This window comes from Salvelinus sp. IW2-2015, linkage group LG13 (genome assembly GCF_002910315.2).
Source record: "Salvelinus sp. IW2-2015 linkage group LG13, ASM291031v2, whole genome shotgun sequence".
NCBI classification, from domain to species: domain Eukaryota; kingdom Metazoa; phylum Chordata; class Actinopteri; order Salmoniformes; family Salmonidae; genus Salvelinus; species Salvelinus sp. IW2-2015.
In genome coordinates this window covers 28140793-28156378 of record NC_036853.1, presented here as the reverse complement: position 1 = coordinate 28156378, position 15586 = coordinate 28140793, and the positions used below count along the sequence as shown (strand labels likewise).

The window sequence follows — 15586 nt, the reverse complement described above, 5'->3', positions numbered from 1 at the left end:
TGGTTGATATCGCGCTTGCAGACTGGCAGGTATTGGCCGGTATTGAAGCTGGCTGTGTCCACGGTTAAGGTGAAGACCGCAGCAGTGGCTAACGACTACTAGTTATCTGGCTAGCTTCTGATTGGGTTACGGTTCTAAAGTATAAAAAATAGCAGGTCCGTACCACATGGGTGAGGCGGAATGTAGGAATGTATATTCAGTTCCTAGATGGAAAGTGAAATAAAATATAACGAAATGTATACGAAAAATACGAAGACTATTTACACGGGACAAGACAAGACAACACACGTCCGACTGCTACGCCATCTTGGATTCGATATCAGAGATCATGTGACACTTAGATTGCACACAGGGGGACTTTATTTAACTAATTATGTTACTTCTGAAGATAATTGGTTGCACCAGATCTTATTTAGGTGCTTGATAGCAAAGGGGGTGAATACATGTGCACGCACCACTTTTCCATTTTTTTTATTTTATATATTTATTCTTTTTCATTTCACTTCACCAATTTGAACTATTTTGTGTATGTCCATTACATGAAATCCAATTAAAAATCAATTTAAATTACAGGTTGTAATGCAACAAAATAGGAAAAATGCCAAGGGGGTGAATACTTTTGCAAGGCACTGTACCTTAAATAAGGTGTTTATTTCGAAAAGTCACTTGAACGTAGAACATATCTGTAAATATATTTTAAGATATATTAAAATAAAAATTTCCTGAGCTGTCAATCACAATTTGAAACGTTCCCAAGCCCCGCCTCCAACTGACAGAGCAACCATTGCAATTTAGAATTTTCTCTAGAAGAAGGAGAAGAGCAGGTGCCACCATCAGAAAGCTTTCTCGTGGATAATGGCATTTTATTTGATTATACGTTCATAACATTGAATTAAAATATGTTTTTAACCGGGTGGGTAACAGAGGAAGAAGATCACTTCTTCAACTGCAAGCAAGAGTTTTCATCAATTTGCTAACAAAGCTACCTAGCTCCTTCTTTAGCTTGCCACCAACATGCAGTGTGACTGTCCAAGGTAAGAATTGTTTTGAAAATTAAAGTTGATAAGAGTTGTCCTGGAATAGAGCCAAGTAGAGTTAATGTCATGTACAGTGCCTTCAGAAAGTATTCAGACCCCTTGACTTCTTCCACATTTTGTTACGTTACAGCTTTATTCTAAAATTGATAAAATTGTCTTTCTTCCTCATCGATCTACACACAATACCCCATAATGACAAAGCAAAAATAGGTTATTAGACATTTTTGCATATTTGGGGAGTTTCTACCATTCTTGTCTGCAGATCCTCTCACGCTCTGTCAGGTTGGATGGGGAGCTTTGCTGCACAGCTATTTTCAGGTCTCTCCAGAGATGTTTGATCGGGTTCAAATCCGGGCTCTGGCTGGGCCACTCAAAGACATTCAGAGACTTGTCCCGAGGCCACTCCTGCATTGTCTTGGCTGTGTGCTTAGTGTCGTTCTCCTGTTGGAAGGTGAATCTCCACCCCAGTCTGAGGTCCTGAGCGCTCTGGAGCAGGTTTTCATCAAGGATCTTGCTTCTGAGGCTCCCGAGTGGCGCAGTGGTCTAAGACACTGCATCTCAGTGCAGGAGGCTTCACTGCAGTACCTGGTTTGAATCCAGGCTGCATCACATCTGGCCGTGATTGGGAGTCTCATAGGGTGGCACACAATTGGCCCAGCGTTGTCCGGGTTTGGCTGAGGTAGGCCATCATTGTAAATAAGAATTTGTTCTTAACTGACTTGCCTGGTTAAATAAAAAATTGCTGTACTTTGTTCCGTTCATCTTTGCCTCGATCCTGACTAGTCTCCCAGTCCCTGCTGCTGAAAAACATCCCCACAGCATGATGCTGCCACCACCATGCTTCACCGTAGGGATGGTGCCAGGTTTCCTCCAGGCGTGATGCTTGGCATTCAGGCCAAAGAGTTCACTTTTGGTTTCATCAGACCAGAGATTATTTTTTATCATGGTCAGAGAGGTGCTAGGTGCTTTTTGGCAAACTCCAAGTGGGCTGTCATGTGCCTTTTACTGAGGAGTGGTTTCCGTTTGGCCACTCTACCATAATGGCCTGATTGGTGGCGTGCTGCAGAGATGGTTGTCCTTCTGGAAGGTTCTCCCATTTCCACAGAGGTACTCTGGAGCTCTGTCAGAGTGACCGTCTGGTTCTTGGTCACCTCCTTGACCAAGGCTTTTCTCCGCCGATTGCTCAGTTTTGCCGGGCAGACAGTTCTAGGAAGAGCCTTGGTGGTTCCAAACTTCTTCCATTTAAGAATGATGGAGGCCACTGTGTTCTTGGTGACCTTCAATCCTGCAGATATTTTTTTGTACCCTTCCCCAGATCTGTGCTTCGACACAGTCCTGTCAACTGTGGGACCTTATATAGACAGGTGTGTGCCTTTCCAAATCATGTCCAATTAATTGAATTTACCATAGGTGGACTCCAATCAAGTTGTAGAAACATCTGAATGATGATCAATGGAAACAGAATGCACCTGAGCTCAATTTCGAGTCTCATATCAAAGGGTCTGAATATTTATGTAAATAAGGTATTTCTGTTTTTTTTTTGTAAAACATTTGCAAAAAATTCAAAAAAACTGTTTTCACTTTGTCATTATGGGGTATTGTGTGTAGATTGCTGAGTTTAAAAAAAAAAATCAATTTTAGAATAAGGTTGTAACTTAACAAAATGTTGAAAAAGTCAAGGGGTCTGAATATTTTCCGAATGCACCGTATGTATTTTTTTAAATTTTATTTTCCAAAGCTATTATTAAATGTTATTGGCCAACCAAGCATTGTGTTGCTTGCTACCTAGCTAGCTTAGCTGGCTTTAGTGAGGGTTGGGTGTCTCTGATACTTGCTAGATTATCTCTAGCAAAACATTATCCATTATCCTTCTAGTCTGGAGCCTCAGCTGCCTATGGACAGCCAATGTAAGTAGTCTTTTGTATCATTTAGCTAGCTAGTTCCCAATGAAATTTAAATTTGTTCATGAACATTAACCCCTTATTTATTCTTCATCTTGTGTAGAAGTGTTTCACTGACTCTCTGTCTCTAAATTATCCACAGGGTAACTTTCGGCTATTGAGTCTGCAATGGACACTGAAGGTAAAGGAATCTGCATTGTAAGTATCAATTTGATGTTCATGAACATTAACCCCTAATTCTTCATCTTATGTGGAAGCGTTTCACTGACTCTGTCTCTGCGTTATCCACGGGGTAACTCTCAACATGTGAGTCTGAAAATATAAACTGCAGGTGAAGGAATCTGCATTGTATCAATTTGATGTTCAAATACAGATGTTAACTGCACAGAGGTAATTTGTACATTATAATTTGTGTTTCAGATTCCACCTCCCAGTGACTAACATGACACAATTCAACAATGGACCAAGTTATTTGAGCAAAAAAATAAAGATTATTGAAAGCACACTTTTATTTGTCAGTCATTTGTATTTGTATTTATTAGGGATTTCCATTAGCTGCTGCTAAGGCAGCAGCTACTCTTCCTGGGGTCCAAACACATTAAGGTACTTACATTGCATCTAAAACAAAAGATTAAACATTATAACATTATTACACCACTACATATCTATAATACAAAATGTATAATACCACCATACAACAATATTACAATGTACGTGTGTAGAGTGCGTATGCGTGTGTCTGTACCTTTGTGTGTGCCTCTTCTGTTCCATAAGGTGTATGTTTACCAGTTTTTTAATCAGATTTTTAATCTGATTCTACTGCTTGCATCAGTTACCTGATGTGAAATAGAGTTCCATGTAGTCATGGATCTATGTAGTACTGTGCTCCTCCCATAGTCTGTTCTGGACTTGGAGATTGTGAAGAAACCTCCGGTGGCATGTCTTGTGGGGTATGCATGGGTGTCCGAGCTGTGTGCTAGTAGGTTAAACAGACAGCTCGGGACATTCAGCTTCAAATCAAATCAAATCAAATTTTATTAGTCACATACACATGGTTAGCAGATGTTAATGCGAGTGTAGCGAAATGCTTGTGCTTCTAGTTCCGACAATGCAGTAATAACCAACAGTAATCTAACCTAACAATTCCACACTACTACCTTACACACACACACAAGTGTAAAGGGATAAAGAATATGTACATAAAGATATATGAATGAGTGGTGGTACAGAACGGCATGGCAGATGCAGTAGATGGTATAGAGTACGGTATATACGTATGAGATGAGTACTGTAGGGTATGTAAACATAAAGTGGCATAGTTTAAAGTGGCTAGTGATCATGTATTGCATAAAGATGGCAAGATGCAGTAGATGATATAGAGTACCGTATATACATATGAGATGGGTAATGTAGGGTATGTAAACATTGTATTAAGTGGCATTGCTTAAAGTGGCTAGTGGTACATTTTTACATAATTTCCATCAATTCCCATTTTTAAAGTGGCTGGAGTTGAGTCAGTATGTTGGCAGCGGCCGCTAAATGTAGTGGCTGTTTTAACAGTCTGATGGCCTTGAGATAGAAGCTGTTTTTCAGTCCTCGGTCCCTGCTTTGATGCACCTGTACTGACCTCGCCTTCTGGATGATAGCGGGGTGAACAGGCAGTGGCTTGGGTGGTTGTTGTCCTTGATGATCTTTATGGCCTTCCTGTGACATCGGGTGGTGTAGGTGTCCTGGAGGGCAGGTAGTTTGCCCCTGGTGATGCGTTCTGCAGACCTCACTACCCTCTGGAGAGCCTTACGGTTGTGGGCGGAGCAGTTGCCGTACCAGGCGGTGATACAGCCCGACAGGATGCTCTCGATTGTGCATCTGTAGAAGTTTGTGAGTGCTTTTGTGACAAGCCGAATTTCTTCAGCCTCCTGAGGTTGAAGAGGCGCTGCTGCGCCTTCTTCACAACGCTGTCTGTGTGGGTGGACCAATTCAGTTTGTCCGTGATGTGTACACCTTCTCCACTACTGACCCGTCGATGTGGATAGGGGTGCTCCCTCTGCTGTTTCCTGAAGTCCACAATCATCTCCTTTGTTTTGTTGACGTTGAGTATGAGGTTTTTTCTGACACCACACTCCGAGGGCCCTCACCTCCTCCCTGTAGCGTCTCGTCGTTGTTGGTGATCAAGCCTACCACTGTAGTGTCATCCGCAAACTTGATGATTGAGTTGGAGGCGTGCATGGCCACGCAGTCGTGGGTGAACAGGGAGTACAGGAGAGGGCTCAGAACGCACCCTTGTGGGGCCCCAGTGTTGAGGATCAGCGGGGTGGAGATGTTGTTACCTACCCTCACCACCTGGGGCGGCCCGTCAGGAAGTCCAGGACCCAGTTGCACAGGGCGGGGTCGAGACCCAGGGTCCGAGCTTGATGACGAGTTTGGAGGGTACTATGGTGTTAAATGCTGAGCTGTAATCGATGAACAGCATTCTCACATGGGTATTCCTCTTGTCCAGATGGGTTAGGGCAGTGTGCAGTGTGGTTGCGATTGCGTCGTCTGTGGACCTATTGGGTCGGTAAGCAAATTGGAGTGGGTCTAGGGTGTCCGGTAGGGTGGAGGTGATATGGTCCTTGACTAGTCTCTCAAAGCACTTCATGATGACGGAAGTGAGTGCTACGGGGCGGTAGTCGTTTAGCTCAGTTACCTTAGCTTTCTTGGAACAGGAACAATGGTGGCCCTCTTGAAGCATGTGGAACAGCAGACTGGGATAAGGATTGATTGAATATGTCCGTAAACACACCAGCCAGCTGGTCTGCGCATGCTCTGAGGACGCGGCTGGAATTGCCGTCTGGGCCTGCAGCCTTGCGAGGGTTAACACGTTTAAATGTATTACTCACCTCGGCTGCAGTAAGGAGAGCCGCAGGTTTTGGTAGGGGGCCGTGTCAGTGGCACTGTATTGTCCTCAAAGCGGGCAAAAAAGTTGTTTAGCCTGTCTGGGAGCAAGACATCCTGGTCCTCGACGGGGCTGTTTTCTTTTTGTAATCCCGTGATTGACTGTTAGACCCTGCCACATACCTCTTGTGTCTGAGCTGTTGAATTTCGACTCGATTTGTGCTCTGTACTGAGACTTAGCCTGTTTGATTGCCTTGCGGAGAGAATAGCTACACTGTTTGTATTCGGTCATGCTTCCGGTCACCTTGCCCTGGTTAAAAGCAGTGGTTCGCGCTTTCAGTTTCACAGCGAATGCTGCCGTCAATCCACGGTTTCTGTTTGGGAATGTTTTTATCGTTGCTGTGGGTACGACATCGTCAATGCACTTCCTAATGAACTCGCTCACCGAATCAGCATATTCGTCAATATTGTTGTTGGACGCGATGCGGAACATATTCCAATCCCGCGTGATCGAAGCAGTCTTGAAGCGTGGATTCAGATTGGTCGGACCAGCGTTGAACAGACCTGAGCGCGGGAGCTTGTTGTTGAGTTTCTGTTTGTAGGCTGGAATCAAACAAAAATGGAGTCGTGGTCAGCTTTTCCGAAAGGGGCGGCGGAGGGCCTTATAAGCGTCGCGGAAATTAGTATAACAATGGTCTAGTTTTTTCCAGCCCTGGTAGCACAATCGATATGCTGATAGAAATTTAGGGAGTTTGTGTTTTTAGATTAGCCTTGTTAAAATCCCCAGCTAGATGAATGCAGCCTCAGGGTGTGTGGTTTCCAGTTTACAAAGAGTCAGATAAAGTTCGTTCAGGGCCATCGATGTGTCTGCTTGGGGGGAATGTATACGGCTGTGATTATGATTGACGAGAATTCCCTTGGTAGATAATGCGGTCGACATTTGATTGTGAGGAGTTCTAGATCAGGTGAACAGAACGACTTGATTCTTGTGTGTTGTTATGATGATCACACCACTTCTCGTTAATCATAAGGCATACCCCCCCCCCCTCTTCTTACCGGAAAGATGTTTGTTTCTGTCGGCGCGATGCATGAAGAAACCAGCTGGCTGCACCGACTCCGTTAGCGTCCCTTGAGTTAGCCATGTTTCCGTGAAGCAGAGCACGTTGCAATCCCTGATGTCTCTCTGGAATGCTACCCGTGCTCGGATTTCATCAACCTTATTGTCAAGACTGGACATTGGCGAGTAGTATGCTAGGGAGTGGAGCGCATGTGCCCGTCTCCGAAGCCTGACCACGAGACCGCCACGTTTTCCCCTTTTTCGGCGTCGCACAGGGTCGCCGGCTGGGATCAGATCCATTGTATTGTGTGGAAGGCAAAACACTGGATCCGTTTCGGGAAAGTCATATTCCTGGTAGGAACGATGATGAGTTGACGTTAATCGTATATTCAGTAGTTCCTCCCGACTGTATGTAATGAAACCTAAGATTACCCGGGGTACCGATGTAAGAAATAACACGTAAAAAAACAAAATACTGCATATTTTCCAAGGAACACGAAGCGAGGCGGCCATCTCTTTTCGGCGCCGGAAGCTTGTCAACACTTCTTACAAAAACAAGGAGTGATGAAGTCAATCTCGCTTCCACTTTGAGCCATGAGAGATTGACATGCATATAATTCAAGTTAGCTCCCTGTGTACTTTTAAGGGCCATCCGTGCTGCCCTGTTCTGAGCCAATTGTAAAGTCCATCTTTGTGGGACCTGACCACTCTACTGAACAGTAGTCCAGGTGCGACAAAACTAAGGATTGTTGGACTTGTCTTGTTGATAGTGTTGTAAAGAAGGCACTGTAATGCTTTATTATGGACAGACTTCTCCCCGTCTTAGCTACTGTTGTATCAATATGTTTTGACCATGACAGTTTACAATCCAGGGTTATTACAAGCAGTTTAGTCACCTCAACGTGCTCGATTTCCACATTATTCATTACATGATTTAGTTGAGGTTTAGGGTTTAGTGAATGATTTGTCCCAAATACAATGCTTTTAGTTTTTGAAATATTCAGGACTAACTTATTCCTTGCCACCCGTTCTGAAACTAACTGCAGGTCTTTAAGTGTTGCAGTCATTTCAGTTGCTGTAGTAGCTGACAAGTATAGTGTTGAGTCATCTGCATACATAAACACACTGGCTTTACTCAAAGCCAGTGGCATGTCGTTAGTAAAGATTTTAAAATGTAAGGAACCTAAACAGCTGCCTTGGGGAATTTCTGAATCTACCTGGATTATGTTGGAGAGGCTTCCATGAAAGAACACCCTCTGTGTTCTGTTAGACAGGTAACTCTTTATCCACAATATAGCAGGGGGTGTAAAGCCATAACACATACGTTTTTCCAGCAGCAGACTGATCGATATTGTCAAAAGCCGCACTGAAGTCTAACAAAACAGCCCCCACACTATGTTTATCATCAATTTCTCTCAGTCATGAGTCATTCATTAAAACTACACCACAGCATGCTGTTGTAATTTAGTGCTGCACTTTGTAGTTTTATGCATTTAATTTGTATGTAGCCAAGCTACAGTATGTAAGGTAAAAAGCTACATTTTCCATTCATTAAAATACATGGCAACATATATTTTAAAATATATTTTTCAATATACACTGAACAAAAATATAAATGCAATATGCAACAATGTCAAAGATTTTACTGAGTTACAGTTCATATAAGGAAATCAGTCGATTTAAATAATTAGGCCTTCATCTATAGGTTACACATGACTGGGAATAAACACACTACATGATCAAAGGTATGTGGAAAACTGCTCGTAGAACATCTCCTTCCAAAATCATAGGCATTAATATGGAGTTTGTCCCCCTTTGCCGCTAATAGCCTCCACTCTTCTGGGAAGGCTTTCCACTAGATGTTGGAATATTGTTGCAGGGACTTGCTTCCATTCATCCATAAGAGCATTAGTGAGGTCTGGCACTGATGTTGGGCGATTAGGCCTGGCTCGCAGTCGGTGTTCCAATTCATCCCAATGGTGTTTGATGGGGTTGAGGGCAGGGCTCTGTGCAGGCCAGTCAAGTTCTTCCACACCGATCTCGACAAACCATTTCTGTATGGACCTCGCTTTGTGCAAAGGTGCATTGTCATGCTCTAACAGGAAAGGGCATTCCCCAAACTGTGTCCACAAAGTTGGAAGCACAGATTCGTCTAGAATGTCATTGTATGCTGTAGCGTAAAGATTTATCTTCACTGGAACTAAAGGGCCTAGCCCGAACCATGAAACACAGCCCCAGACCATTATTTCTCCTCCACCAAACTTTACAGTTGGCACTATGCATTGGGGCAGGTAGCGTTCTCCTGGCATCTGCCAAACCCAGATTCGTCCGTCGGACTGCCAAGTGGTGAAGCGTGATTCATCACTCCAGTTAACGCTTTAACACTACTTCAGAGTCCAATGGCAGTGAGCTTTACACCACTCCAGCTGATGCTTGGCGTTGCACATGGTGATCTTAGGCTTGTGTGCTGCTGCTCGGCCATGGAAACCCATTTCATGAAGCTCCCGACTAACAGTTGTGTTAACATTGCTTCCAGAGGCAGTTTGGAACTCGATAGTGAGTGTCGCAACCGAGGACAGAGGATTTTTACACGCTACATGCTTCAGCACTCGGTGGTACCGTTCTGTGAGCTTGTGTGGCCTACCACTTCACGGCTGAGCCGTTGTTTCTCCTAGACATTTCCACTTCACAATAAAGGCACTTACAGTTGACCAGGGCAGCTCTAGCAGGGCAGAAACTTGATTAACTGACTTGTTGGAAAGGTGGCATCCTATGACGGTGCCACATTGAAAGTCACTGAGCTCTTCAGTAAGACCATTCTACTGCCAATGTTTGTCTATGGAGATTGCATGGCTGTGTGCTCGATTTTACACACCTGTCAGCAATGGGTGTGGCTGAAATAGCCGAATCCACTAATTTGAAGGGGTGTCCACATACTTTTGTATAGGTGCTCCTCTGGTGAGTAGGACGACCACGCAGTTGAGCTTCCCTGAGACGTTTTCTGACAGTTTGTGTATAAATTCTTCGGTTTTGCAAACCCACAGTTTCAGCTTCCGGGTGGCTGGTCTCAGACAATCCTGCAGGTGAAGAAGCCGGATGTGGAGGTCCTGGGCAGGCGTGGTTACACATGGTCTGTGGTTGTAAGGCCGGTTGGATGTACTGCCAAATTCTCTAAAATGACAATAGAGGTGGCATATAGTAGAGAAATCATCATTCTCTAGCAACAGTTCTGTTGGACATACCTGCAGTCAGCATGCCAATTGTACGCTCCCTCAAAACTTGAGACATCTGTGGCATTGTGTTGTATGACAAAACTGCACATTTTAGAGTGGACTTTATTGTCCCCAGCACAAGGTGCACCTTTGTAATGATCATGCTGTTTAATCAGCTTCTTAATATTCCACACCTGTCAGGTGGTGGATTAACTTGGAAAGGAGAAGTGCCTTCTACCAGGGATGTAAACAAATGAATGCACACAATTTGAGAAAAATAAGCTTTTTGTGAGTATAACACTTTACATGTTGTGTTTATAATTTTGGGCACTGTTTGTGCTATTGTTAGTAACACATTTGCACATTTACACACATGTTGGTTTTCTTCCACAGACTATATGACTGTGTGGTACTATCAACCCTGAATCAGCCCCTCTCTGAAATGACTTCTGACCACAATGGTGTGTGTTTTTGTGTGCGGTGTCTGTAATGCATGTCTGTTTGATTGACAGGTATTGGAGAGGTTGCAGCAGAGAGGGTTCGAGATAGCAGGGGCATGTGGTGGAGGAGTAGACTCCTCCCATTTCAGCGAGTACGTCCTACGCAGGGAGGGGAGGAGCAACGGAGAGCGTGGCCCCACCCTCATCTGCATCAAACAGGAAGCACTGGACTAAGCCCTGCCCGGGTCAGGGGTAACAGTGGATGATTGGTCAGGAGAGGAGCTGAAAGCCACGCCTCCATCTCCAAAGGAACACCAAGAGAGTCTGACCTGAAGTTTGTTTTAGATTTGTAGGGTCGTCGCTAGTTACGACAGCCACAAATTCATAAACCCCGCCTAATTCTACAATTTCTCTTAAATTATGTCATTTGTTTACATAGTCGGTGCTATGTCGGTGATGGTGATCTTACCTACACCAATAGGAGCGCAGTAGAACTATGACCTCTCCGCCATGAACCATGGAAGTCACTAACCTGGCGGTACGCAGCTAGACACTAGCTAGGTTTCCATTAGCTTGTACAGTCATTTTTTGTTGACATTTAGAAAGATTGCATAGGAAGTAGATGCAACAATTGTCCGTCCCGGTGCGTTTACATTGAACTGTCTTGTGTTGATAAAAACAGCTAGATGTAATGAGGTTGTTGAAGGGTTTTAAATTATCAATTTTGGCAATTTGTGCATTAATAAAGTGCCCACCTATCTGTTTCATGTCTCAGGTAGCTCGCAAAAGCCAGAATGGATAGATTGCAAGAATTTACTAATATTTGCCATATTTTTATCATTCTCATGTGCCTACTTATCGCCGTGGTCTGTGTCATGGTGTAACTTGCACTAGTTATTAAGATTTGAAACAATTTCATGGTGAAACTTCAAGTTCCAATGTAAAGCAATTCAGGCATTGTTGAAAGTCAAAACAATACTCTATTTGCGAAGAAACACAGTATTTTTTTCGTTGGAAAAATTGATGTTGCAAGCAGTAGGCATTTAGAAATAAATGTGGAGTGGAGCTTTATAGTTACGTGATAACGTCACATGCCCAGCGTACCTTCTGATTCTTTTTGCAATCTTAATTTATTCCATCATCATTTGTCACAATAAATCCACCCCTTGAATGGAATAAATGTATTAGATCTTTCGAAAATGTATCCTACGACTGCCGTTTCCATTACAAATGTCGCAATTTTTTTAGCCAACGTTGCTTTTGTTGAATAAACCTGGATCAATGGAAACTTGCCTAGTGACTGACACCTCTCTCCCTTCAAGCAGGGACCTAGAGCACACAGAGAGCAGCAACATCAGCACTGTGATAGTAATATTCATGTTTTCATGTAGGATTATTGTTTCGTAGTGTCATAATAATTCATTCAGATTCTTACAATAATGTAAATAGTCATAGAAATGGGATGCAGTCATGACTGAAACTCAAAAATTGAGAAACGGCACTGATGAATATGGAAGATATGCAGTTGAATGTTAAAAAGCACAAGTGCAAACAAGCACAGCCATCCTTGTCTGGGAAATCGAACCCAGCCTAAACTAAATAGATAAAAGGTCATATGTGGTTCTGTGAAGCTACAGTTATTATTATGAGGCACTTATGGAAGTCTTTCTTCTAGGAAATGTTGTAAACCAAAAATATGGTTTTCCCAGTTTTAAGTCTTTAACTTGTCATGAAAATGGAATTCTGAGGAGGTTCTTCATGAGACTTCAACATTTTATATTCATCACATTGATAGAAGAGATGTGTCTTGTCAGAGATTCAATTGATGCATGTTTTATTCTGATTATTACAGAGCAGCAGAGAGGATTTGAGGTCTGTATCGAAAACCGTCTCCCTCTGTTTCACTAGAGGAAAACCTGTATGGATGAATGTACCACAAAAATGTTAATAAATGTTTCATACAAAATGTGTGTGTGTGTCAACTGTTATTCTGGAAACTAAATGATGAGAATATTGACTCAAATGTTTATTTTAATTAGGCCAGTTCTACTCTAGCAATCAGGTGAGAGGAACACTCCAATCACTGATCAGAGGACACTTGTAATCTAAGCCTTCCATCACTGCAGACTGACGGTAGAATTGAAACCGGAAAGTTGAGGGGGAGGTTTGCATTAACTTTAGATACCACCATGGTAAATATCTCACTTGCTTCAGATTTTAAGAGGAAGTAGTTCATGAATATGCATCTCTCTTTATGAATCTCAATTATTCAGAATTGCTTTTGTCTTCCTGGATTTGACGAGCTGTCAGAGGAGGGAGGGGGTTGTCTTTGATCTGGAACAGCAACAGGAAGCGGGGGGGGACACATGATGATGCGCTTGTTAACATTACCGACGACAACAATCAATAATTTAACAATCACCTAATAAAACAGTAATCACACAAATGAAAATACCCTCACACTATTTGCCCCTGCTGTAACCGGCAGTTATATGAAACAGTCTGCATAGCTGACCTCGATTAAGGGCCAACATTCATTTCTGCTATCAGATCCTGCTTTAACTGGCATACTGTCGATTTGCCTAGCTTACTGTTACATTAGAGGTCAGCAGTCATTTCAGCTGAAATCATTCTGATCCATTTTATTCTCTCCTCCCTCTCTCCGTATTTCATAACCCGGGGTAGAGCTGCGCCTTGAGCTCCTCTCTGCCATATTTAAAGGTAATGGAATAATGAATCTCAAACACATCCCACATCCACAACTCTCCCCGACACACATTTCCACACGCACACGCCCCAAAGGGTCACTATTTTTCCTCCAAGCGACCACCTAAAGGTGTCAACATCAAATTTAAATGACAATATGTGAGTAATGAGGCAATAAACAAAGAATCACTGATATACTATAAAAGTACACAATACAGTCAATCAACTTGGTTGGCTATAGAGTGATTCTAACCTCCTTCTAACCAACACACACATGAGACCCCCACATCAAACCATACCAAGAAACCAACTTGCGTATCAATTTAGTCATGGCTGCTAACATTTCTTAATGAACCAAATCTAAAATGAGGTCAAATCAGGAAGTGCAGTTGCTCTTTGAAGGAGGCCTGGGTAAGGTCAAAATGCCAACTTTGATGAATTATTTCTCAATTATGCTTTTAGATACAAATATATCTTAATACTCCTTCTTTCAATGGACCATTGTAAGGATACATTTTTGTGAAAATACCTAAAATCCTTGTATTTTTTTGTCCTGGTTTTGTATGGAATCCCTCCCTCCATGTCACAGGTTTACAATCATCAGGTGACCCATGTAAACATCAGAGTAAGGAATGGCTGTCACAGACATCAATCAGTCTGTGATATTATTAGCATGAAACTGAACTGAAAAACAAGGAAAAAGACAGTGACCTCACCGCAGACCCTTCTCTGAATCACACTAAGGGCAGAGTGCCACTGCTTTGGGCTGTAACACACAGAGCTGACTTATACTGCTCTGACCTCTTCTCTCACACACAGAATTGCCCTGTTCAATAAGTGCAATATTTCATTTTTTGGTCCTGCCAACATGACTGTAATATTTCTCAGCATGTACCAGCAGAGCTACGTGACATTGTTGACAGTGCTACAAATTGTTAGAAAATGAAATAACCATAATAATACAAACAAATATCAAAAACAAAAGGTGGAAGAGAGATGGATTGTATTATGCTGTTTAATCACACTGTTCTCACTAAAGCAGAGACTTGAGAGAGTGTCGTAGAGGAGGGTCCTGTTCCAGGCAGAGAGACCCAAGTCATCCTCTGAACCCCAGCCCTCTGTAGTACTGACATACTGTCTGCTGGCCCCACCTGAGAGAGCGAGCGCAGGGCAGGCGGACAGCGCCAGAGCAGGCACAAGGTGCCAGGGCGCAGGGGAGCAGCAGCAGGCAGGCAGAACAGGCGGCAGGCAGGCAGGTCAAGGTCAGGCATACAGACAGACAAGACAGACAGACAGACAGACAGACAGACAGACAGACAGACAGACAGACAGACAGACAGACGAAACCACCAAGAGATAAAACGTTCATAAAAAGAAATGGCAACACCACTATGCCAGACAGTTTCCCTTCTCCCCTGTTTCTTCTTCACATTTTGACAGACTGAGGCAATGCCTGAGAGAGCAGAAAGGAAGGCCCTGTAGCTCTACAGAGGAAAGAGAGAGGAGGCAAGAGAGGAAAAGCTCCTCAGGCAGCCGGGTTCTCTAGGTAAAGGAGTTCAAAGGCAATGGTTAATGTGTTCAATTAACAGAGCTTCATCTCTAAACCCATCGCCTGCAGAACCAGGGAATTAAACAAACTGAGTACAATTAGAGACTCGTTAACCTAAACTAACAGTCCTGCGCATGTCTGCTATAATACTGTACAGATCTTGTCTCCCCTGAAGTTGTTTCTCAGAAGTGACATTAAGGTAGGTGTTCCCCATAGAAGCATCCCTACCCACCATAAAACCACTGATAACCAAGGACCTCCATCCACTCTCTCAGAATAATCACACACAGACAGGCGAGTGGTGTACCTGTACCTGGTTTCCAGGGGAGTCAAGAGGTCATGTCCTGCGAGGTCCAATGGCAACCAGGGCAGTGAGGTTGGCTTCTCTGTGTTGCAGCTGCAGGAAAGAGAGGGTTGTAAAACCCTCTAAAGGACGGGTAGTTGAATGGTCATAAAGGAATAACTGAAACAGTGTGAAGCTAGGGTAATTTCTATAAAACGATATACAGTTGGGTCAATAAAGTATCACACTAGCTAAATCTCAACAAATGAATATGTAAATGTTATCAAGGTCTCATAGAGACCTCACACGCTGACACACACACACACACAGACACACACACACTCTATAGGTGCTTTAATTTGATTCAGCTTTGTGTCTGCCGCAGGCCTCAACTCCAACCTCAAAAACAGACTCCATTAAAATGAGCTCCAATTAGAGCTGCACCTTCTCTGGGATTTGGATGTGTGTGTGTTGGTGTGTGTTGTGTGTGTGTGTGTGGTGTGTGTGTGTTGTTGTGTGTGTGTGTT

At 43.2% G+C, this 15586-nt stretch overlaps 1 protein-coding gene across 2 annotated transcripts in view; it reads left to right on the top strand.

Moving 5' to 3' along the window:
• The window catches only part of LOC111971562 (BTB/POZ domain-containing protein KCTD1), a 34694-nt gene extending 22244 nt beyond the window's left edge, over positions 1-12450 (top strand). For both annotated transcript variants that reach the window (XM_023998396.1, XM_023998395.1), the window contains exon 5: positions 10594-12450. In XM_023998396.1, the coding sequence (XP_023854164.1) occupies positions 10594-10755 (162 nt within the window). In that variant the 3' untranslated portion in view covers positions 10756-12450. The remainder of the gene's footprint in view (positions 1-10593) is intronic.
• The last annotated feature ends 3136 nt before the right edge of the window (positions 12451-15586 follow it).